The 21,018-nt window shown below is 55.0% G+C and overlaps 2 protein-coding genes across 2 annotated transcripts; both read right to left on the bottom strand.

Moving 5' to 3' along the window:
* Positions 1-747: 747 nt before the first annotated feature.
* On the bottom strand, positions 748-8,361 carry AMT (aminomethyltransferase). Its single transcript, XM_090022156.1, has 9 exons — positions 8,136-8,361; positions 5,457-5,624; positions 4,929-5,009; positions 4,058-4,189; positions 3,843-3,921; positions 2,940-3,085; positions 2,518-2,698; positions 1,956-2,111; positions 748-1,451 (listed from the first exon to the last, which is right to left on the bottom strand). Exons 1-9 carry the CDS (start codon positions 8,217-8,219, stop codon positions 1,273-1,275), a joined length of 1,206 nt encoding a protein of 401 aa, XP_089878282.1. The 5' UTR covers positions 8,220-8,361; the 3' UTR covers positions 748-1,272.
* Positions 8,362-8,926: 565 nt separating this feature from the next.
* On the bottom strand, positions 8,927-18,771 carry NICN1 (nicolin 1, tubulin polyglutamylase complex subunit). The gene is made up of 7 exons (XM_090022158.1): positions 18,536-18,771; positions 17,717-17,905; positions 16,909-17,022; positions 14,856-14,927; positions 11,675-11,779; positions 11,040-11,121; positions 8,927-9,399 (listed from the first exon to the last, which is right to left on the bottom strand). Exons 1-6 carry the CDS (start codon positions 18,665-18,667, stop codon positions 11,080-11,082), a joined length of 654 nt encoding a protein of 217 aa, XP_089878284.1. The 5' UTR covers positions 18,668-18,771; the 3' UTR covers positions 8,927-9,399; positions 11,040-11,079.
* Positions 18,772-21,018: the final 2,247 nt, after the last annotated feature.

Raw genomic sequence — 21,018 nt, 5'->3', positions numbered from 1 at the left:
CCATGGGATTCGTTGCTTTGCTGGGGGTACTTTGGCTCTGCTTTGCTGCTAGCCCTGTGCTGCTTGATTCAGCTATCTGGAGCTGCGGCTACCTTTGTCCCACCCAGGTAAGAACATGCTGACTGCCTCCCCACACATCTGCAGGAAAGTGAAGTAGGTATATGGCAGTATGGGGGCGCCCGTCTGCTACAGCCATCCAAGTGAAGAGCATGACTGGATGTTACTCTGTCCTAGTGAGCCCCCTGCCAGGTAGCCCCAGCTCACTTGCTCTGTTTCTGTGCCCAGCAGAGGAATGTAATTTGCTCCACTGGGTGTTACTTTACTGGGTATTACTGCTCCTCTTGGCCTGAGGCCATAACCCCCACACAGCATAGGGTTCTGGGAGCCTCCATCCTGAGCTGTCTGAGGCACTGAGGGAGCAGAAACCCCCCTCTGATGGAGTGCGGAAGTATAAGGGGTGGCACTGCCTTCCACAGGCATAAAAGGGTAGTGACCATGTCCTAGGGCCTTCTGCTGTGCCCTGTTCCTGCCTCGGGCTGGCAGGCCCAGGCTCCTGGAAGCAGTGCTTTACAGGACCCTTACAAAATATGCTCCTTCCAGAGATGGAGAAAAAGGCAAGGAAAAGATCCACGTGAGGCCGCTGTCTGTGGACAGCAGAACTTGGACAGTCTTCTGCTTGTGCTGTTACCTAAGCAGTTTCTGAGCACAGGCCCAACACTGAGAAACTATCAATGAGGAAGAAATGGGGAATGAGAAGAGCTAGGATCTTTAATGGGGGCAATTATCAACCCATTTACAAAAAATTAGAGGGGAAGGGGTCAGCATTTACTCTGCTGGCTTAATGCCTGGTAGAAAGCTGCTGGCAGTGTATGGCACAAGTGCTGCGTGAACGGCAGCTAGCCAAAGCCTGTCCAGACAGAAACCAGGGGCATAAAACAGCAGCACAGACAGATATTTGTTGAGTCCTGCATGAAAGAGCAATGGCTCCCCATGGAGACAGACCCTACCCAGCATTAGCTATGGGGTAAGATAAGGGCCTAAAAGGTTCCTGGCAACTCACTGCTTTGGGACCCCGGCTCTCCATGGGCATAGGCCCCTACAAGAAGTGTTGGGAAAGCCCTTCTTGTCCCCTTACTGCTTTGGGGCTGATGTGCTTCCTAGTACAGAAATACCCTGAGCAGTTCCCCCTACCCCCACCACAGGAGCCTCCAGGAGCAAGGATCACTGTTGGGGAAAGTTGGCTTGGCTCCCCTAAAACTAGCAGTAAGCACCTCACTTGATTGTGTAGTAGCGGGTGGGCACAAAGGGCATCTTGGTGACAAGGGCAGAGTAGTTCTTCTTCCTCACTTCCACAGTCAGTGCTGTGTCCACCTTGCTGTGCTCACTCTTGATGTAGCCCATGGCAATGTTCTTCTGCAGGCAGGGGGAGGGGCAGCCACTGGTCACTGTGCCTGGGTCCAACCAGGACAAAAAGGATGGGTTAACTGGGGAAGGGTGTGGATGCTCCAGCCACACTCCTGCTGGGGCACTGTATCCATGAGTGTGCTGGGCCCTCAGGCAGAGACAATGAGTTACAGCTGGGAGAGGCTGGCTGTATGCCTGCAGTAGAGGGAGGTAGCTGGAACTTGCAGGTCAGTCCAGTATTGGGACAAGAGACAGTACATGCTGGTCAGCCAGAGGGTGCTCTTCTCCTCCCCCCCACCCCATTGGTGCTGATCTAGTATCCTGTAACAGGGCAGTACCTGTATGAACAGAGTTCTGACACTGCAGCCCTTGCACAAAGAAGGAGGTTTGAAAGGGAAAGGGTTATCTTTGAGCAAAGCCCCAAATCACCCTGGGCTACAGCAGAGCAAGGTGGAGAGATGCACTGTGACTGTACCTCACCCTAACCCCTAGTGGGTTGGCTGGTTGGCCTGGGCACTTTCTAGAAGGGATGGCTCAGCTCCCACACCTACCAACAGTCTGGCCTTCCAGATCCAAGATACGTGTGTGCTGACGGATTGGGGGCCCAGTGGACATCAGCCCCACTCGTTTGTGCTTGGGCTTCTCTTTGATCTGTGGCACAATGATGGCAGCACCAGGAAAGTCCATGGCTGCACGGCGCCGCTTTCCTGGAGGCGAGAAGACAAGGCAGCTGGGATAGCCCCTCCCCCATCTCAGTAACCCTCTAGGCTCTACACCCACACGTACGCCCAACAACAATGCTGTAGCTTGTGCCACCCTGTAGTGGCTGTCATTCCCATACCAGCTTCTCCCACCCATAACTAACCAGTTCCAGAGCTGCCGTCACAATTCCCAGGTCATAATGTCTCTAAGCACCTGCCCTCAAGGTGCCCAATCTTCCCACATCAGCTCTCTTCCTCCTCCCCTATCATTGTTGACAAGTAGCTCACATTGGTCACAGCTGCCAGGCTGAGCACTGGGACCCTGCTGGGCCTGGTGAGGGAGGTGACCACCAGGGCCCAGCTGGGATTTGGGGGTTGCTAGAAGGGATCCACAGATGCCGCTTGCACCTACCCAGGGTCCACACCAGACTGGCTTCCACAGGTGTGGTGGTCTCGTCAATGTCATTTCCATAGAGACAGAGCCCCGCCTCCAGGCGCAGGCTATCCCTAGCCGCAAGCCCTGCCAGCCAGACGTCAGGGTCATCAAGCAGCCGCTCAGCTAGCTCCACCACACGCCTGGCAGGCACCGAGATCTGGGCAGGGGTGGAACTGACAGGTCAGTGCTCAGCACCCCCATGGACAAACTGTCCATCCCGCCTTCCCCACTCCCACCTGAGCAAAATAAGAGTTAGTACCCAGCACTCTCCACCCCATCTAAGCAGTGCTAATCCTGGCATATCACACCCTCCAACAGGGACAGCTTCCTATCACACACCAACCAGGGCAGTGGCCAGCACCTCCAAGGCTCCAGGGGCCTCCAGCCCTACATAGTACCTCCACACCATCTTCTCCAGTGTAGCCACAGCGTGTAACCCGACAGCCTGGCACTCCAAACACATCCATCACAGCGCTGCTCATGAAAGGCAACTTGGCCAGGTCATCTGACACACCTGCTTGCAGCACCCGCACTGCTGAGGGACCTGCACACAGACAGGGATGCCATTAGGATCCAGTCTCCCTGTGCTGTGGGGGAGAGCTGTAGTGCTGAGCGCCACAAAGCAACTAAGGATCTGGAAGACTCCCTGCCCCAAGAGATACCAGGAGAAAAGGTTGAGTTGGAGCCCCAGCTAGAAGACTAATGCCCTCATCTGAATTTCTGCATGGAGTAAGTCTGGGGCATAGAGGCAGAGACAATCTGAGCAGGGTGTGGGGATCAGGGCAAATCAGCGTGTGCAGGGCCCACCCCTGGACATGAGGAAGCCGGCAGCAGATTCAGCGGCTGGGGGTGCCGAGTCACCGGAAATGAAGCTGGCGGCTCCATGGGGCCCCCAAAGCCTGGGGCCCAGGGCGGTCACCCCAATTCGTCCCCCCCCAGGGACAGCCCTGCATAGGGACTTGCATTCTCCAACTCTCTTCTGCAGTGCATCCCACCCAGTTCCTGTGCCCTTTGCTTCAGTAAGGTTTTGGGAGTGGCTCTGGATGAGCCCTAGCCATTGGAGTCCCCTCTCAGCTCTGTCAGCGTGCCAGGAGAGAGCTAGTGTTTCAAACTGACCCAGAATGGAGGATAGAGCATTATGAGATGGGGCTGAGAGGTGGAAGGACCTCAACACACCTGATCCCTACCCCTGCTTTGGTGCTCAGAAGTAACTTTACCCTCCCAGAAAAGTGTGAATGCCTGGCTGTCACAAGCACATATGCAATAAGCTGTTGTGCCCCCCCGTGTAAGGACCCTCTTACCTTGCAGAGCCAGCAGTGCATTCTCCCAGACCTCCAAGTGTACATCACTGCCTGCTGCTCTCAGCTCCTGTGCTCTGGTCTGCAATCAAGGCATCAGGCAGGTTAGCAATAGACATGGGACAGCTAGGGCCCAGTAGCAAACTGACCTGCACCAGTACTCCTGGGACCTGGACCAGATCCCCAGGGTGTACCAGGCCACACTGATTTCTCCATACCTGCATGAGAGCCAAGTCCTTGTCACTGCAGCCTGCATTGGACACCACATACAGGTGCTGCTCCGAAGTGCTGGTCACAATTAAATCATCAATTATGCCTCCCTTCTCATTAGTGAACAGAGACAGTGTGCCCTGGAAAGAAAAGCCATGCTTACCCCAGAGATGATTTGAGCAGGGTGCGGGGCCCCACCCCTGGACGTGAAGAAGCCAGTGGCAGATATGGCAGGGAGGAGGAGAGTGGGGGTGCCAAGTGGCTGGATGTGAAGCCGGCAGCTCCGCCCAGCTCCCCAAGGTGTGGGGCCTGGGGCGGTTGCCCCACTTGCACCCCCAGGGATGGCCATGCTCACCCCCATGTGGTCACAGGCAATATCACCAGGCTGAACTCGGACTTCTCCACTCCGACTCTTCAAGGAAATGCCAGGCAGGGCAAGAGGTAGCTATCATCTAGGAGTCCCCTTATGAGAGGCTCCTGCAATATGAGTTCTGAGCTCCCGCCAGCTCTGCTGGTGTCCCTTACTCCAAGCCCTATCAGCCCAGCCTTGGACTGCTCCTGAACGGACAATGGGGTAACTTCTGAAGTGCTTTTGTGTTCTGGGCAACGTCTTCTTTGTGACCAAGAGCTGCTGAGGTCCTTGCACTTGTGGCCTGAGCAGGACATAGGGTGATGAAGGAGCCATCTGATTGCATCAGTGCTGGCAACACCCAACCCAGCAAGCCAGGGAGTTGGCCTTGACCGTCCCTGACTAGATCCTTTGGAACAAGGCCACACATCCAGAAAAACACCAATCTGAGCCATGAGTAGGGGCCTCCCTATGCCCAGCAGGAGTCCCAGGAGAGTATGTGAATTTGCAGAGGCCCACAACCACCATACCTGGTCCGGCTTGAGCTCAGCGATGTCCCCGACCACCAGGCTCTCCATGAACTTCACCCGATCACGGCCAAACACTTTGGTCTGGGGAAGAGATACCACTGAGTCCCAATTGCCAACAACACCCCCTGCCTCTGCCAACCCCTGTCGCCACAGAGAGCCCCATGCTAGTGCCCACTGGAGGGCTCCACCCCATCGTTGTGCCAGCACCATCTGGACTGCTAGAATATAGCCTCACTCCACTGAGAGGGCTCCAAGCCAGGCCATGCCCTCCTGGAAGGTGTGGGCACTCTTGTACTTAAGTATATGTCCAGTGCCCAATGTAAAATGTGGGGAAAAGAGTTGGTCTTAGTGACCCAGAGAAAAGAACTCCTGAGTTCCTTACTCTCGGCCTTGACTTGTTTCCCATCTCCTCAAGAAGGAGGCTTCAGCCACTGATGTCTATAGGTAGTATGGGGCCTTCTGACAGGAGGGACTAGAAGAAAAGCCCCCCCAGTGTTCCCCAGGCACAGCCCCTCTCCCCAACACTACCTGGAGCATGTGGGACACATCAAAGAGGGAGCAGTGTTGCCTTGTGTGCATGTGGGACTCCAGGTGGCTGTGGGTATACTGCACAGGCATGCTCCAGCCAGCGAAGGGCACCATTTTCCCACCATGCTGCTGATGGAAGTCATACAGGGGTGTCTGCTTCAGGCCATCCTAAACAAGGGACAGAAAAGGAGGATCCAAGGCTCAGGGAGAGCTGGGCCTGCATGGGCAGCAGCACAGGAAGTCCCTTAGGAGCAGGTTGACTCCTATGTCACCATCCCCTGACCCAAATGGCTGGTCACCAACAGGGACTGGGCAGGAGAAGGTCTGGCATAGAGCGATATGTAAGGCTGCCACAGGGATCCCAGAAGCTGCCAAGATGGCTAAGCCAGGAGCTACTGAGGGAAATATTTCAATGAAGGGACAAGCTAAACTGCCTTGTGGGAGAAAGGGCCATTAGTTGAGCACCAGAACATGGGGGTGCGGGGGACTCAGGTTTAGTTCATTGAAGCCGACATGGAGGCAGAGAATTCCACACAATGGAGAAGAAGCAAGTACCAGGAGCCCAGGCATATGATCTTCAGGGGCTGCTAGCACAACTTCAGGCAGTGACAGAAGACCTGTAGATGAGGGCTCGACCACCCTGCCTGGAGCAGCCTCGGCTTTATTTCCCATGCTCCCTGATAGAGTGCCCTTGCCAGGACTGAGCTGGCTGTCGGCTGTATCAGTTACTCTTGGCTGACACCTGCCTGTACCACCTCTAGTGCTAGGTGGGGCATCAGTGTTCAAAGCCCAAACCACCCTGTCATGAACTCTAGAGAACTAAACTGACCTCCAGCTTGGTCTCTTCCTGGAAGGTGACCTCCTAACTCCCACAAAATGAGGACCCATAAGTTAAGTTCAGGGGTATGACAGGGAGCCGCTAACTAGCTTTTCCCACATGACACCTGTACCTCCCCCAACCCCAACCCCAACTCCAACCTTCAGCACGTATTGGTTGGTGTCAGCGTACCTGGAGCCTTTGCTCAGCTGAGCTGATAAAACTGCCTCTGCCTGCTTATTCTGGGGGCAAAGTCTGGGCTCAGCTCTGCCTGGGGGGAGGAGCAGCACATCCCCCAGGAACTTCTGCAGAGCAGAACTGGAATGGACACTGCCAATTTACCAAGTGGCTTTGGATGTTTGCCACCATGACCCAGTTCACCATAGTGCCTTGTGCACAAAGCACTGCCCCAGCAGCAATGACAGCTGAGATCCAAGTGTGGATGCAGCAGGCAGGCAGATGCCTGGGGGCAAGGTAGTCACTGCCTGTGTTGGCCCTATGCAAACACGTGCTCTCCTCAGGCACCTCACAAACTGGAACAGCCAAACCTGCAAAGTGGCTGGACTATATGTGACCCAGGGGTATGCACATACCACTGCCAGCCCCTACCTGCTACAGGCTCTTGAATGCCCCAGATGGACCAGTCCCAACAAGCTGTCACCTGCAAACTACTTCTCCCCAGCCACAGTGGGCCTGGGACCGGGCTCTTCTTTGGCAGGGGACTCACAGTTCCTGTTTAGTCAACTCCTGCCTTCTCAGACCAGGGCAGGTTAACACACCCTTACAGCCAGAGCTAAGAACCACATGAGCAAGATGCACAGGAGCAGAGACATCCCAGAGCAGTTTGGCCACTAAGCTCCACACCCAACCTCCCTTGCCCAGGTAGGCTGTCCCTTGCAGAATAGGCTGCGGCTTGCACCAAGCAGACAGGAGACTTTCCAGGAGCACTTGAGCACTGCTGAGAATTGCTTGCAAGACAACCTGAGTAAACACCTCCCCTACCATCATACAGACAATGCAAGGTAGAGGTTTTAGGGATAGGGCGGAAGAGGAAGCTATGCAACTCCCGTCATCCTGATTTAGCTGGCACAGATATGGCATCACAAGGGCTGGCACAGCACCCAGGTGGCCAGAGGTCCTAGTTTATTATTCCCTGGAGCTGGAAATCCGAGTCACATGATGAAGATCAAGGCAAGTTTCTTCCCCTTTCTAATTTTCAGACTTTAAGCCAAATGTGAATGAGACTCTGACCCACAGAGAACCAGAAACAAGATGGGCACCATGGCCCAGCCAAGCCACAGAGCTATGGCCTGGGCACTGGAGACAGAGACAAGTCCTTCTGCTTGTTCCTCTTAGAAATCTGCTGGATTCCCCAGGAAGTTTGGAGGGCACTGGCCTCCCGTGGGCAAGAACAAGGGCTGCATTTTAGAGAGCCAGGAGACCAGCGCAGCGGGGCCTGAAGCAGCCCAGGAGCGCAAGCTTACCCCCGCCGGCTGCCTGCGCCAACAGCGCGCACCGGCCCCCGGGCCGGGGCCCCACCGAGCAGGGCAGAGGCTGGGGCCCGGACACCTGCTTGCGCACGAAGGCAGCCAGTGCCCGGGGGGCAGGCCGGGCTGGGCCACGGCCGCGCCGCAGCTCCGAGCCCGTGGCTGCTTGTAGCCTAAAGCCGCGGGCCGAAGGAGCCCGGCGCCCCGGAGCTGCCAGCCCCGACGGAGCCCAGCGCCCCGCGGCGGGACGCGCCGCCGAGCGAGGCGGCCCGAAGGGGCTCCGCTCCGGGCAGACGCGCCGCCCCGCACCCGGCGGCGAGGGGCGCCCCTGCCAGCGCTCGCCCAGCCCCGACGCCCGGGCCTCGCCCCGCTCACCGGCCCGGAGCCGAAGCGCCTCCCGGCCCCGATGCCGCGCCGGAGCCGCGCGCCCAGCGCAGCGCCGCAGCCCGCCCGCAGCATCCTCCCGCGGCCTCTGCCTGACCCCTGCCCGCCGGGCCCGCGGCCAGCACCGCCCCCAGCGCGGCAGCCTGGGAAATGCAGTCTGCCGCCCGCCCCGCCGCGGGGACCCCTCGGCAGGCGGGCGCGGGGAGCGCGGGGCCTCCTGCGCTGCGGGGCGAGGCGGGCGGGCGGGCGCACTGGAACAGCGTTGCGTTCAGGACCCGGATCTCCCCCCTCCTGCCATCCAGCTGGGATTGTCCCAGTGTGGCGAGTCAGCTCTGAAGCTATGAAAGAGACGGTGCAGGCCTTGCCCATGACAGGCTGGAGCCCAGCGGGCAGGTCAGTTAGGGGATTTCAGGGGCTGCCGGCATGTTCAGATGAGCCAAATTTGATTTGACGCTTCACTGGGGCATACAGCTATGAGAGCCTTGAGGCACAGCAGAGCAGCCCTTGGGATTCACCAGCCTGTCCCAGCAGGTCACAAAGGAGACTACATCTCCTTTCACCAGCCACAGCACTCCTATAAAGCCTGGTGAGCTTTCCCCTCCTGGGCCAAATGCTGCTGGCACCAAGTCCCAACTTAGAAACAGGGCTACCAATTCTGTGACACATGTGATGGCACTGCAAACATGGAGGGAGCTCCTGCCAGCCTTAGTTGGAAGGGCAGTGGGAACACCAGCTAGGTTGGCCCAGGCTTTATCCAAAAAAACCCACAACATATATCCAGCTTTGGAGTCTGTTCCTTTATTAGAGATCCAGCACAACAGACACACACCTTTCCCACTACAGGGAATACAGAACAAGGCTCCTTCCATTCCCCCAGGGTCCACCAAGCCTTCGGGAACAGCTGTGGCACATATTTGTAGCTATTCGGTGTGTAGAGATTGGGACAAGCAAGAATTGGCAGCCTAGTGTCTCGGCACAAGCCTGGATGGCCCAAGTTTAGGAGGCACTAACTTCCTGAGTACCCCTGCAAAGTCTGCTTGGGCCTGAGGTACAGTGGTGACGATAACACTACCCTACTTCTCATGGGTTGGAGAAAAAACATGGGAAATACTACAAGGGGTTTGGGCACTACTATACTTCCAGTGCTGCTGGAGCTCCAGCTCTTGTCTAGCCAGCTTCTGCTTTTGCAGGCTCCATAGAGAAGACGGGAGGCCAACCCAAACAACACTTCATCATTCACTGTTTCATAGCCAGCCTGCAGGCAAAGAAGAAAAGCAGAGATAGCCAGTGCAATAAGGACATTAGAGAGTCCCAGTTCAACTGCTCCTGCACTTCTGGCGAAAGTTAAATTTTCAAAGTGTTCCATGACCCTGTACAGGCAGATCTGCTGGAGAATTTCCCATCTTGCACCTTTCCCTCCTGCCACCTCTATCTGCTGAGGGCTCAGGGCAGAGATCAGGGCACAACACTGAGTACATATGGTCCAGGATTCTTTGAGGCAGTCTCTTTGAGCACCAGTTTCACCATTTTCCTTTTCTTTTACACCTCTTTTATAGTGCAGAGTCAGGGAGAAACCCCATGAAACGCAACATGAATTTGCTCTGCCAAAGCCTGCTCACCATGGTAGAAAGAAGCCTAGGTTCTAATGCAACACACATTCAGGGCTGGCAGGAGCAGGCTTGGAATGCCAGAACTGCATGAAGGCAGAGGAAAGCAGCCCCCACTCCCAACGCATGCACACACACATTGCTTCAGGGTGAATCCCTTGAAACAAGGTCTCTAGGAGGCAATCAGTAAGTGTCTGGCTGCCTGTTGCTACTTGACCATCACCCCAGACTAGTTAGGCTAAGCAGCTGGGGAAATACAGCAACCGAGTTTGGCTTTGTTATGCCACTGAAGATAGGGAAGGTGGTATCCCCAGATGTCACCTGGTGCATGTCTGGGATGTTAAGCCCAACCTTTTTACCTGTCATTAGTGCTGGGGAGGGGGAAATACACTGGCTCTCACCACCCTACTGCTCTTCTGAGGCTGATTTCTGCTGTCTCTGATACCCATGGAAAGAAGGCTCCAGCAAATGATCCTCTCTGAAAAGGCAATTACCCATCCTGCACCTTTCCCCTCCACCAGCCTAGAGCTAGTAAGGTAAAGATCTCTGGCCTCAGTTCTGCCCTGTCACACACAGGCCTTACCAGTAAAGGGACTGTTTAACACTCGCAACAAAAATCTCAGCAGCCCATGCAAAGAAGACATGTCCTATCCTACTCACAGGTGAAGGCAACAAAACAGGAACCATCACCCTGTAAGCCCATCATCTCCACGCTGCCAGGGGAGAGGAGGAGATTCAGTTTGTACTATGGCCTCCCTGAGGGACTCCTTAGGGCAGAGTGAACGTTGCATGTCTGTGCATTAGCACTGTTCCATTGTGGCAGGCAGGAGCACAAAGTGGCCATAAGCTACTTCCTACTCAGTATCTGTTATAAGAGCATCAACTGCAGGTTCTTATGCTGCGGCCACCAGCAAGATCATACGTGCAGAAGATCCCCTCCAGTTTGGAGCAGAGTACTTTCAGCTGACTGCCCAAACCACACTGAGCAAAAGGATGAGGCCAGCAGCAGCAGGCCTAGAAGGAAAGGCCTCTCCAGTGTAATGTGGAGAGAAGGTGATATGGTTTTCGCAGGCCCAAGGGAAACATACAGGAAAAAAGGCTGCCCAGAAGCAGGAAGCTTGGCCACTGGAAGAGGCCCCAGAGGGAGGCCATCAGTAAATGACTCACTTGATGCTGTGAGGTGGCTCAGATACTGGCTATGGACAGCCAAAGGCCCTTATCATGTAGCTATCCCTTTGGGTCCAAAGCAATGCAGGTGAAATGTGCCTCAGCAGGAAGACAAGCATACCAGGTCAGGCAGCTCTGCCTGCTTCTGCTACCAGGAGGGCTCAGGTATAGGAGAGAAGATTGACATCATAGCAGCCATCCACCTGAAACACAGACAGCATCAGTCACTCTCTTCCCAGGGCCACACTACTGTCTGCTAATACTGCTGCCTGTCTCCCTCTCCTCAGTGACCCCCTACTGGGACAGACTGGGATTACAGGAATATCTGAAAACCTGGAACAGAACGTTGTCAGCCCCCTAAAACTCCCTCCCAACTCACTGTTAAGAGGCAGGGACTGCAGGAGCCAAAAACCCTTTAAGAGCCTGTTTTCAGACAGCAGCTCTTGTTGGCTGACCTGGGAGCTGGGCAAGGCTGGGACTGCAGAGGCTTTGAGTCCTCTCATTCAAGTCCCGCCATTGCCTCCTCTTGGGAACAAGCTGTGTCCAGCATAGAAGAGCAATTCCAGTGGCCTGATAGCATTTTCACAGGGATATCTATTGGGAGAAGCTTACTGACAGCACCTCAGAGTGAATGAAAGAGCTGCCAGCTTTCAGGGTGCACAAATACTCTTGGTGCTTGCTAAGACATGCAGGAAGACCAGAGTCAAAGACTGGGGCCAGCCCCTGGACAGTAAACAGAGCTAACTGGAAACTAACGTCAAAACGCCCAATGCGGGCAGCCGCTCGGTTGGCATGGATCATCTCTGTCAGCACCCACATCTGCTGCACCTCTGCCGACACCTTCTCCGGATTGGGGAGTCCCTGCAAACAAGCAGCGGTTACTAAGACAAGAACCTCCCTGCTGCAGCTTAGAGTATCATCACCTGATCCTTCACTAGGCACTGCTCCTCCCCAGTCCTGGGCAGCACAAAGATAAATTACCTCGCTCCCCCTCAACCCCAGGGTTGTATGCTCTTTGGCACAGGGGCTGTCACCAACTGTTTGCATGGGACCAAGAGTACTGCAGCCTTGATATGCAACTAAGTTTCTAGTGAAGGGAACCAGCAACCTTTTCAGGTTGTGGGCCAGAATAATCTGGCTCCAATCTGGTGCAAGCTAGGTGGCTTTGGTAGCATGTCAGCAGCAAGGGGGGTTGCCTGTGCCTGTGCCAGGGCCAGACAGCTGGAAGCTGCACTGGCACTACTTTTCCCAGCCCCCTGCTCCCTGGCTAGAGTGTAAGCACACCTTCCAGCTGGAGGGGAACTTGAAACTGCACCTATGCTGCTGCCACGTCTCCGGTCATCCCACATCTCCACTCCTACCCCACAAGACTGTAGCATGTGCATAGCTAGAAGCCACCCAGCTTCAGTCAGCTCATTTCCCAAATGGCTAGAACCTGAGCTGCAGCTGGAGAGCAAGGGTCAGGGGAAAATGGCAGTGACGGGGACACAGCTTCCAGCAACCCAGCCCCAGCATGGGTGTGCACACAGGCAAATCCTTTCAGCTCAGCAGGCCAGATCCAGTAGCTCTGTGGGCTACCTCTGGCCCATGGGCTCCACATTGCCAGCCCTCGCTCTAGGCCCTACTGCAATATCCTAATATAATAAAGGGCTTAGTCTGTCCGTTTGTGCGTCTGTCTGTCCATAATGCTTTTGGGCAACTGTGCATGTGCCACCAGGAGGGCTGGTGGCGACTGGCTGCCCTGCTGCTTGCAACTGCCAGAGGAGGCAGAGGCGGGCAGGGGGAGGGAGCCGCTGCCACCGCAGCCACCTCAGGCAGGGAGGTGGTTGCGGTTGCTCCAGGGAAGGAGGCGGAGGCAGGTGGGGGAAGAGGGAGCCACTGCCACCATCTCAGGCAGGGAGGCAGTTGGAAGCCCTGCTGTTCTGAGGGAGGATGTGGAGGGAGGCAGGGGGAGGGAGCCTCCACTGCCACCACCACCTCAGGCAGGGAGGCGGTGGTTGCAAGCCCCACTGCTCCGGGGGAGCAGGCGGTGCTGGGCAGGGAAGAGGGAGCCACTGTACCACGTTCAGCCCTGTGACACCTCTTCCCTCCCCCGCCACTCTGCATCCGCTTGGCTTGCTCTGCTGAAGCCATTCCCTGCTCGTCATTCTTTGCATACATCTGCCTGCAAAGGCCAGGAAAGCCATTTGTAACAGTGCATTTGGCTGTTTCACCTTTTGCTGTCTGTAAAACTGTCCAAATAATGAGAGGTACGTTCCATATGAGAGGCAATTCAGACATTTTTCCGGATAATAATGACTTGTGTTGGCTGCATACAGTGGTCATTTACTGCTGCTCACATCCCAGCTTGGACAACTTGTGGAATTCCACACCATGATACCCAAACGGAGTCTGTCATCTGCTCTGTGATCTCCGAGCTGAACACTGAGCCTTGCTGGCAACACCAGGTTCCATTCCTGAGCCTTTCTAAAACAGACACCCTACCCTGCACTTGCTCCAGAAACCCCTGCTGGGTTCAAAACAAGGGTTACTCCATTCCAAGACCTCACCCAGTCATGCAGTGCAGGAGGGAACAGGATATCTCCATGCCATCCATGCATAGTTGGCTCTGCCATCCCCATACACATACAACAGGGTTCTCTTAGATCATCCCTTTGAGTTGCAACCTGGTGAATCCTTGCTCACATAGGTTATTCCACTCATTCCAAGGAAGATCACTCAGGTACTGTACTGCTGGCAGGATCAGCCCCATTCCCTGCTTGCCCTGTCCTTCACTTAACCCTTGAGAATAGTAACCAGCCACCTCTCTCGGCTGCACTGTGCCCAGGTCTCTCTGCTTAGTCCTATTTTTCTGACTACCAGCTCTACGGTCTCCAATTTCCCCTCTGAGCATTACGATTCTATGTTGCAGAGACGTCCCTGCTCTGTTCCCTTGGGATGAAGTGACAGGGTGGAGGAAGTGCCATTGCATCATGCCCTGCATATGCCTAGAAGAAGGATGTCTGAATGACTGGAGCAATCAAAGAAACTTCAGTGCAGTAAAGAGATCTCTGAGAGTCTAACCTGGAGGCAGGAGCTACTGTCCATCCTTGGACATACTTCATGTGTTAGAAAAGCACTGTATCCCAGCTTGCCAGAGAGGGCTCAGCAGTCCAGTGGAGGGGCCTGCATAGGTTGATTGCACTCCCTTTCCCTGTTGTGGTGAGTTCTGAATGGTCTCCCCAGTCAGGTAGGCTTGGTCTGCCCCTTGGGCAGCCACTTTCCCCAGCACAAAGTACCACCATTCTGATTAGAAAGCACTTCACACCCACAATGAATCAGGGCAAGGAAGGACACATGGCACAGGAGAGGGTAACCCAGGACCTCAGCATCTTCTTGCAGGGCCTGACAGAGAGGAAGTCACTGGTGACCCTCCCCAAATCTCCTGCTAAGCCATAAGGCTATGCAGTGTCTGAGGGGACAGCCTTTGTCAGGAGAGGAGGGAGCTGGAAGTGGGGTAAGATGCTACAGCCCTAACTGCAGAGGGCAGGGTTAAACTTATTTTTACAATAATGAATATTGGTGCTTATCATTGTGCCTCAGGCACATCCAATCATACCTATTATCCAGTCAGCTTACTTGATCAGAAGATGCTGCCTCTCACCCATCTTTTCCACCTCCAAAGCAAACAATCTCTTCCCCCTAATTTCCAGTGCCCAAGGGTGTGCGTACCAGATACCTGATAAGCATTTGGCTTTCAGCATGTGCAGGGCACCTATGTGCAACTTTCCTGAGTCGGAGTGAGGAACAGCCTCTCTCAGCCAAGCTCTCTCACAGAGGACTTCCCAGTCTAGGGGCTACCCTCACCACAGTCCAGCCTAGGCCCCCCGTGCTACCTCCCCACTCCCATCCCAGGACACAGGGATGTACTTCTATAAGGGTGAATACCTATACCTACCCCATGCAGGTTTGCTGGCTGCTCCTGAGAGGTGAGATGGGAAAGCCAAGATTGAAAGTCTTTCTGGGGGCTCTGAAAGGAAATAAAACTGTGAGGTGAGTAAAGATACAGCTTCCACTTAGCAAAGCTTTCAGGCTGCTTTCAAGTTCTCCAGAGCCTTGCTGCGAACATTAATCTTTGTTCTGGGCAGAACACAGGCCTTGAGCTGGAGTTCCAACACTTGACCAAAACTAAGTTATTTTTTACTGGGCACATCTGCATGAGATGGTAACTGCACAGTACCCTAATATTACTGTGCAGTGTGTCACGACAAAAACCATGCTAATACGTTACTATGCAGTAGTAGTAGGCTACTGTACAGTTAGCATCACTAAATAGCCGTGTGCTGGCGCTACTGTGCAGTTGCGCCAGTTACTGAACATTGATTTAGCACTTGGTTATTAATACACAGTAACTATGGTGCATTAATGAACATGTAGATGCACCCACGCAGAAGGAAATGGAACCCAGTCTGGCTGGGGCTCTTGACACTTGGTCCATCTCCTCAGAGGATCCTACCCTCCCCAAGTGTGCTACAAGAAAAGCAACTGCTACTAGCATGTTCTTACTTCACCTAAACATGAAAAGGGACTTCAGAGCCATTTGTTCTCAATGGCAGGATCTCACTCCATGACCTAGAATATTCTCAGGAGGCACTCACAGGACTGGGTAGTACAGGTGCACTGATACATCGGTTCCATGTTAGATTGGCACTGATACAAGGAAATTTGACTACATCAGCCATCAGCCTTTTTTGGCTGATGTGGCCGCTCATGCCACTGATAAATGCCCTGTGAATGCACACAGCCACAGCTCAGCATGCAGGTGGCTAGAAGCGCAGCCTGGAAGCATGGAGAGAAGTTGGGTCTGGCTGGTAAGTCTGTTGTGGGGGAAGGGGCGAGCGGGGAAGAAAGGGGTGGCGGGGGCAGATCAAGACCCCAGTGGTGAGGAAGTGGGGCTGGGGCAGGCACTGCACAGATGGTGCAAAGTGCAGGACAGAGCTGTGAGCAGCTCATCTGGGGGTGCAGGGGGCAGCTCCCACCATTACACGCACCCCAGAATGGCATGGAAGTGTGTAGCCCTGGATCCATGTGTGGGGTGACGGTGGCTGCTGCTGCAGGCTGGAGCCGGGGGCAGTGCTGTACTCTTCCCAGCAGGGGATTGGGCTGGGCTTAGGGCAGGTGGTGGCACTGGGAGAGGAGGTTGGGGGGGACTACAGCAAATTTTGGGGTGACTGCAGTTCCCCCTGTACCCCCCTCCCAGCACCACTGCTGTCCACCCAGAGTGCAGCCCAGCCCAACACCCCTTCCAGGAAGACCCCACAGCCTAGCCCACACCCCTTCCCACCCTCTTGCCCCTTCCCCCACAACAGGCTTACCAACTAGATGCCACTCTCCAACCTGCCCAGCTGCATATTGGAATTGGAGCGGTATCAGCTAATACGGCTCGTTAAAAATCGGCTATTGGTATTGGCCCAAAAATTCTCTATTCATGCACCCCTACTGGGTAGTCAAAGTCTGGCTCCTAAGAGCCTGCAGCAGCTGAGACAACATGCCATGGCCCAGGCTGCAACCATTCTGTGCTGATATGGGAGGAGGGAACCAAGCATGTCAGGGTCTTTGCCCAGTGAGGGAGTTTCACTTCCTAGGCTGGATAAAAGCGTGAAGCAGCCACTCACTGGGAAGAAGAAAATTAATTCATGGAATGTGGAACCCAGCGCCTCCTGCACTACTCTCCTGATGGAAGAAAGCTCTTTATAGGCAAAGAAGCACCAATCTGAGCTGGGTGGTCAATACAAGTCAGCTAATAACAGAGGTTAGGATAGCCTCATGCCTGTTTCACCCATACCTGCTGATAGGCAGAAGACAACTTGCAGTCACCCATATAAGCCCTGTCATCATGGGTCAAAACCTTTACAAGGAATCCCAGGCTTGCTAAGTGCTGCAGCCCAAACAGCCATATATAGGGCCCAAAAAGGGCCCTGGCCCATCCCAAGCAAATAAAAGGCACTCACCTCCTGGCCACGGGGGTAGATCTGCAACTCCTCAATGGTGAAGTGTAGCCAGACTGGTGAGGGCTGTCGTAAAATCATACGTATCGCCATGACCTCATCAACATCGCAAAGCATCTGTCAGAGACACAACAGAAGTTGAAAATGTATCACTTTAGCTGCAAGAAGCCCAATGGACACTACAGTCAGGTCCTTCAACTGAACTTTGGCACTTATAAGGCAGGACACAGCAAATGTTCAGCAGGACACTACAATGCTACATAGCAATCCAGGGCAGGAAAGAAGTGTCAGGTTTGAGTAAAGAATGCAGGGAGACAGATGGGAGTTGCCCACACTGAAAATCAGTCAAAGGATTATGTTAGCAGACCCCCTCTTAAGCAAAGGAATAGATCTTTAGTTACAAGCACCCAGGGTTGTGTGTTCACACTGCAACAGAAAAACATCAACTGCAGTAGCCCAGTCCCCTCACCAGTCCACAGATCCCTACAGACTTCAACAGGAAGCATGGTTCCTGTGAAGTCACCAGGAGCACTGCTTGGGCCATTCTCAGAGGTCTGTCATCTAAGAAGTGAGTGGGTTTGCTCAATGTGTGGTGGAGGTGGGCTGGCCACAGCCCTGGAACAGCAAGAGCCCTGCAGGGCAGCTGTTTCTTTGTCAGTTCAGGGCTCAGAAGGGGAAGGGAGTCAACTGTCCAGGCAGCCTACATAAAGGTATGGTAGGAACAGAGCACGCTGGATAAGAGACATGCCTTGGCTCTGCAGAGCATCCAGCCCCACCCTTTACCCTGCCCCGTGGGGCTGAGCATCCTGACCTGGTGCCTGAAGACAGAGAAGTAATCTTGAGAACCCTCCTCTGTGTGCGGGTTGGGCATGAGGCAGTAATTCCGCAAGCAAGTGACCCACTTCCTGGGGCCCTCACCAGCCATGTCCGCAGGGCTGCGACGCTGCACCCGGATGGTCAGGAAAGCCGTGTAGAAATTTTTAAAGACAATCTCCTGCAACTGGGATGACACCACCAGCTGGTCACAGAGAGTGAGGCACATGGGAAGAGCTTCCACTCCCTGGGACTTGCACTTATGCCTTTCAGCGACCCTCCCATGGCAGGGAAACAGCAGTCTGCTGGGCCTTGCTCTGGCCTCCACATCGCAACGCAACCTGACTTAGCTCAGCACCAGGGCTGTGGGAGCAGCCCAGCAAACAGACACAGGGATGTGCAGGAAGAGCAGGCTGTACAGACTGGACCAGGAGCATCCCATGGTGAGGCAGGCTGCTTTCCACTTCGGTAACAGCAGAGAATGGGCTTGTGCCCAAGGGCATCGGCTGTGGTGGGAGCAGGGCTGCATGGCCCCTGCAGCCGGGAGGCCATTTCCCTCAACCCCGCAGGGTGAAGAGCTCAGCCTCGGCCGGGCCCTGCAAAGCCTCCCGGGGGAGTCCTGCACCTCCCCAACAGCCTCCTGAAGCCCCGGCTCTGCCCTTCAGTGCCCCGCTCCCGGTGCCTGCCTCGCGGTCTCCGCAGGAAAGGCCCCTCCCCACGCCGCGGCCGGCGGAGCGCAGCAGCCTGGCCCCGCCGCCCCGGGCCCAACGGGCACCGCCTTCCCCGCGCCCGGCCCGCGGCGGTCCCCGCCACTCACGCCCACGGCCCCGGCCTGCGGAAAGACCACGTCGATGACGGCCACGCCGGGCCGCGCCAGGTCCGTCTGCACGTCCCCCGCCTGCAGCGCCACGGCCGCCCGCACGGCGCACGGCACCGGCTCCCGGGCCATGCTGCGGCCCCGGCGGCGGCGGAGCCGGCTGGCGGCCAGTCACGTGACGCCAGCGGCCCTGCGGACCCGAGAGGCGACAGCCCCTTGCGGGGCGGGGCCGCGCCCCGGGTCGCCATGGAAACGGCTGCGGACAGAAGGCGGGGGCGGGGCCTGGGGCTCAGCTCCGGTCGGTCGTGCAGCCCGATGGGCAGAGGCGCCCGGGCCGCACCGGGGCGTGGGGGGCATGGGCTTCGCTTTGCGGCCCCGGGGCTACGTGGCAGCGGAAGGGGGGAGCGGGCGGTTCTGGGCCTGAGAAGCGGCGCTGGGGCAAGCCGGCGCGGCCGGCGCTTCGCACGAGCGCCTTGTCTCCGCCCCGCAGCGGGGGGGACCGGGGACCTCGGCTGTGGCCCAGTGAAAGTGTCACCCGCGCCCGGCCAGCCAGGATGCGGGCGCGTTGGTTGTGGCTGTGCCGGTCGAAGGGCACAAGCAGACGAGGCTTTTGGGGGGAATGTGATCTCTTTTATTAGACCAACCAAAATAGTTGGAAAAATTCTTCTTTGCAAGCTTTCGGGTATGAGCACCATTCTCCAGGCACAGTGTTTGTACCCGGAAGCTCGTGAAGAAGACATTTTCCGGCTATTTTAGTTGGGCTAATAAGAGAAATAAGATTTGCCCAAAGGACCTTGTCTGCCAGGATGGAGGTGGCATTTAGCAGATTTCTGTGCCTCCCTTCCCAGCACAGGCTCTGGGGGGCTACACTGAGAGACAAAGTAATGGGACCCACTGAAATTGCAGGTAGCTCTGCCAAAAAGCGTGGGCTTACTGGGAGCTGCAAGAACAGAAAAGGGCAGGAGGCCTTGGCATCCTGAAGTGGTGGAGGGGAGAGCGAGAGAGAAGCAGAGTCTGAGTCCCTCCTGGAGCCAGTCCCAGCTGAGCTAGGAAAGCAGGAGGGTTTTGGCACTGGCTTTTAAAGTGCCCACGGGTATAGTGCTGGAGCCTCCTCCGCCTGAGGAAGAGCAGGGATGAAAACTAACAAATCCTTTAAGACAGCCAAATACATTTCAGTGCTGGATCATGTAAGACAGTATCCTGCAGAGACCTCGCATGTAGATGGAGGCAGACTCTTCTGTACCTCCCACAATGTGACTCTGGATATGTCCAGGAAAACCAGCATAGATCAGTACTTGGAGTTTAAGGTGCACATGAAGCGGAAGGCTGTTGCAGAGGCTGAAGGTCAGAAGCAAGCGACTGTGTCCTCCCTGTTTAAAAGGACCACAGAAAGCAGCTTGGCAAGGCGAAAGCACGACACTTCCCTTTCTGGAAGCTTTCGCCGTGGCGAACATCCTACTGGAGAAACATGATCATCCAAAGTTCAGGGACTACCTGAACAAAAACATGCCAAGTGCTGGCAGTTTTCTGCATGCCAGCAAGCTTTGCCAAGGCTATTTCCCTGCATTGATTGCTTCACATGTACAGTTCACAAAGGCTGTCTTGGCAGAATATCACTCCTTCTCCATTGTGGCTGATAAAGCCACTGACCCTCAAGGAAACTATGTGCTGCACTTCTTATTTGTACCAAGGACCTGGACATACCGGGACCTGCCTGTATGTCAAACAGACCCAGTCCACCCCATGGTCTTGTCAGTTTTTCAACCATGTCTCAAACCATTATGAAGGTTATGGCATAGACTTTAAATAAACTTTAACAAGATCTAAGCATTGCTGTCTAACCTGGGTGGTACTCCAAAACATACCCCATCTCCAATTGAAGAGATCAGAGCAGGTGCACAAGTGCTGTGGGAGGTGTAGGGACCCTCCTTCCCCTATAGAGCAGAGCCAGGCCACCAATGGGGACTTAACCATATACCTTTTAATGAGAAAACAGTAGTGGGAACATAACATGTATAAAGTAGGGGGTATAGGGGACACTATAACACCCCAAGGGGGCAGGATTCAGTAAAGGTTGGGCATTTACATTCGTAGACATATTCATTCAGTTGACAAAAGACAGGTTTAACGAAGTGTAAAACACAAACACCACAACAAACAATACTGGTTGGCAAAATATAAGAATGCACAAAATACAAAACGTTAAGTAATGAGATATAAGGGCATAGTACCTGGAGGGGGGAAAGAGGTAAAACACAATGACCCTCTTCCACTGCAACAAGAATTTCTCTGTCACTTCACTCACCCCTACTTGATCCCCCTGGGACATGAATTCAGATCTCCCACATGGTAGGCAGAAACTACCACTCAGCCACCAGTGCTAGGACTGCTCTAGGCTGCTAGGGGTTTTGGCTTTCCGGGAGCCCCTGCCTCACATTGAGTTTCCCAGCCTTTTGCTGGAGGAACTGGAAGCAGAGCTGGGA

The sequence above is a fragment of the Crocodylus siamensis genome, chromosome 11 (genome assembly GCF_052110815.1).
Source record: "Crocodylus siamensis isolate JL-2025a chromosome 11, ASM5211081v1, whole genome shotgun sequence".
Classification (NCBI taxonomy): Eukaryota; Metazoa; Chordata; order Crocodylia; family Crocodylidae; genus Crocodylus; species Crocodylus siamensis.
The sequence above is the reverse complement of the archived record's forward strand: the minus strand, read 5'-3'. Positions and strand labels throughout refer to the sequence as shown.

What these genes read in the sequence shown, in the direction of transcription:
- AMT (XM_090022156.1), bottom strand. Translation starts at nt 8,219, where the DNA reads ATGCTGCGGGCGGGCTGCGGCGCTGCGCTGGGCGCGCGGCTCCGGCGC. An exon ending in ATGTGTCCCACATGCTCCAG is followed by an intron (nt 5,010 to 5,456) that starts GTAGTGTTGGGG and finishes TCTCTTCCCCAG; the next exon opens with ACCAAAGTGTTTGGCCGTGA. An exon ending in CTGGAGAAGATGGTGTGGAG is followed by an intron (nt 2,699 to 2,939) that starts GTACTATGTAGG and finishes ACCCCTGCCCAG; the next exon opens with ATCTCGGTGCCTGCCAGGCG.
- NICN1 (XM_090022158.1), bottom strand. Translation starts at nt 18,667, where the DNA reads ATGGCCCGGGAGCCGGTGCCGTGCGCCGTGCGGGCGGCCGTGGCGCTG. An exon ending in TCTCTGTCTTCAGGCACCAG is followed by an intron (nt 17,023 to 17,716) that starts GTCAGGATGCTC and finishes TGTCTCTGACAG; the next exon opens with ATGCTTTGCGATGTTGATGA. An exon ending in AGCCAGCAAACCTGCATGGG is followed by an intron (nt 11,780 to 14,855) that starts GTAGGTATAGGT and finishes GCTTGTTTGCAG; the next exon opens with GGACTCCCCAATCCGGAGAA.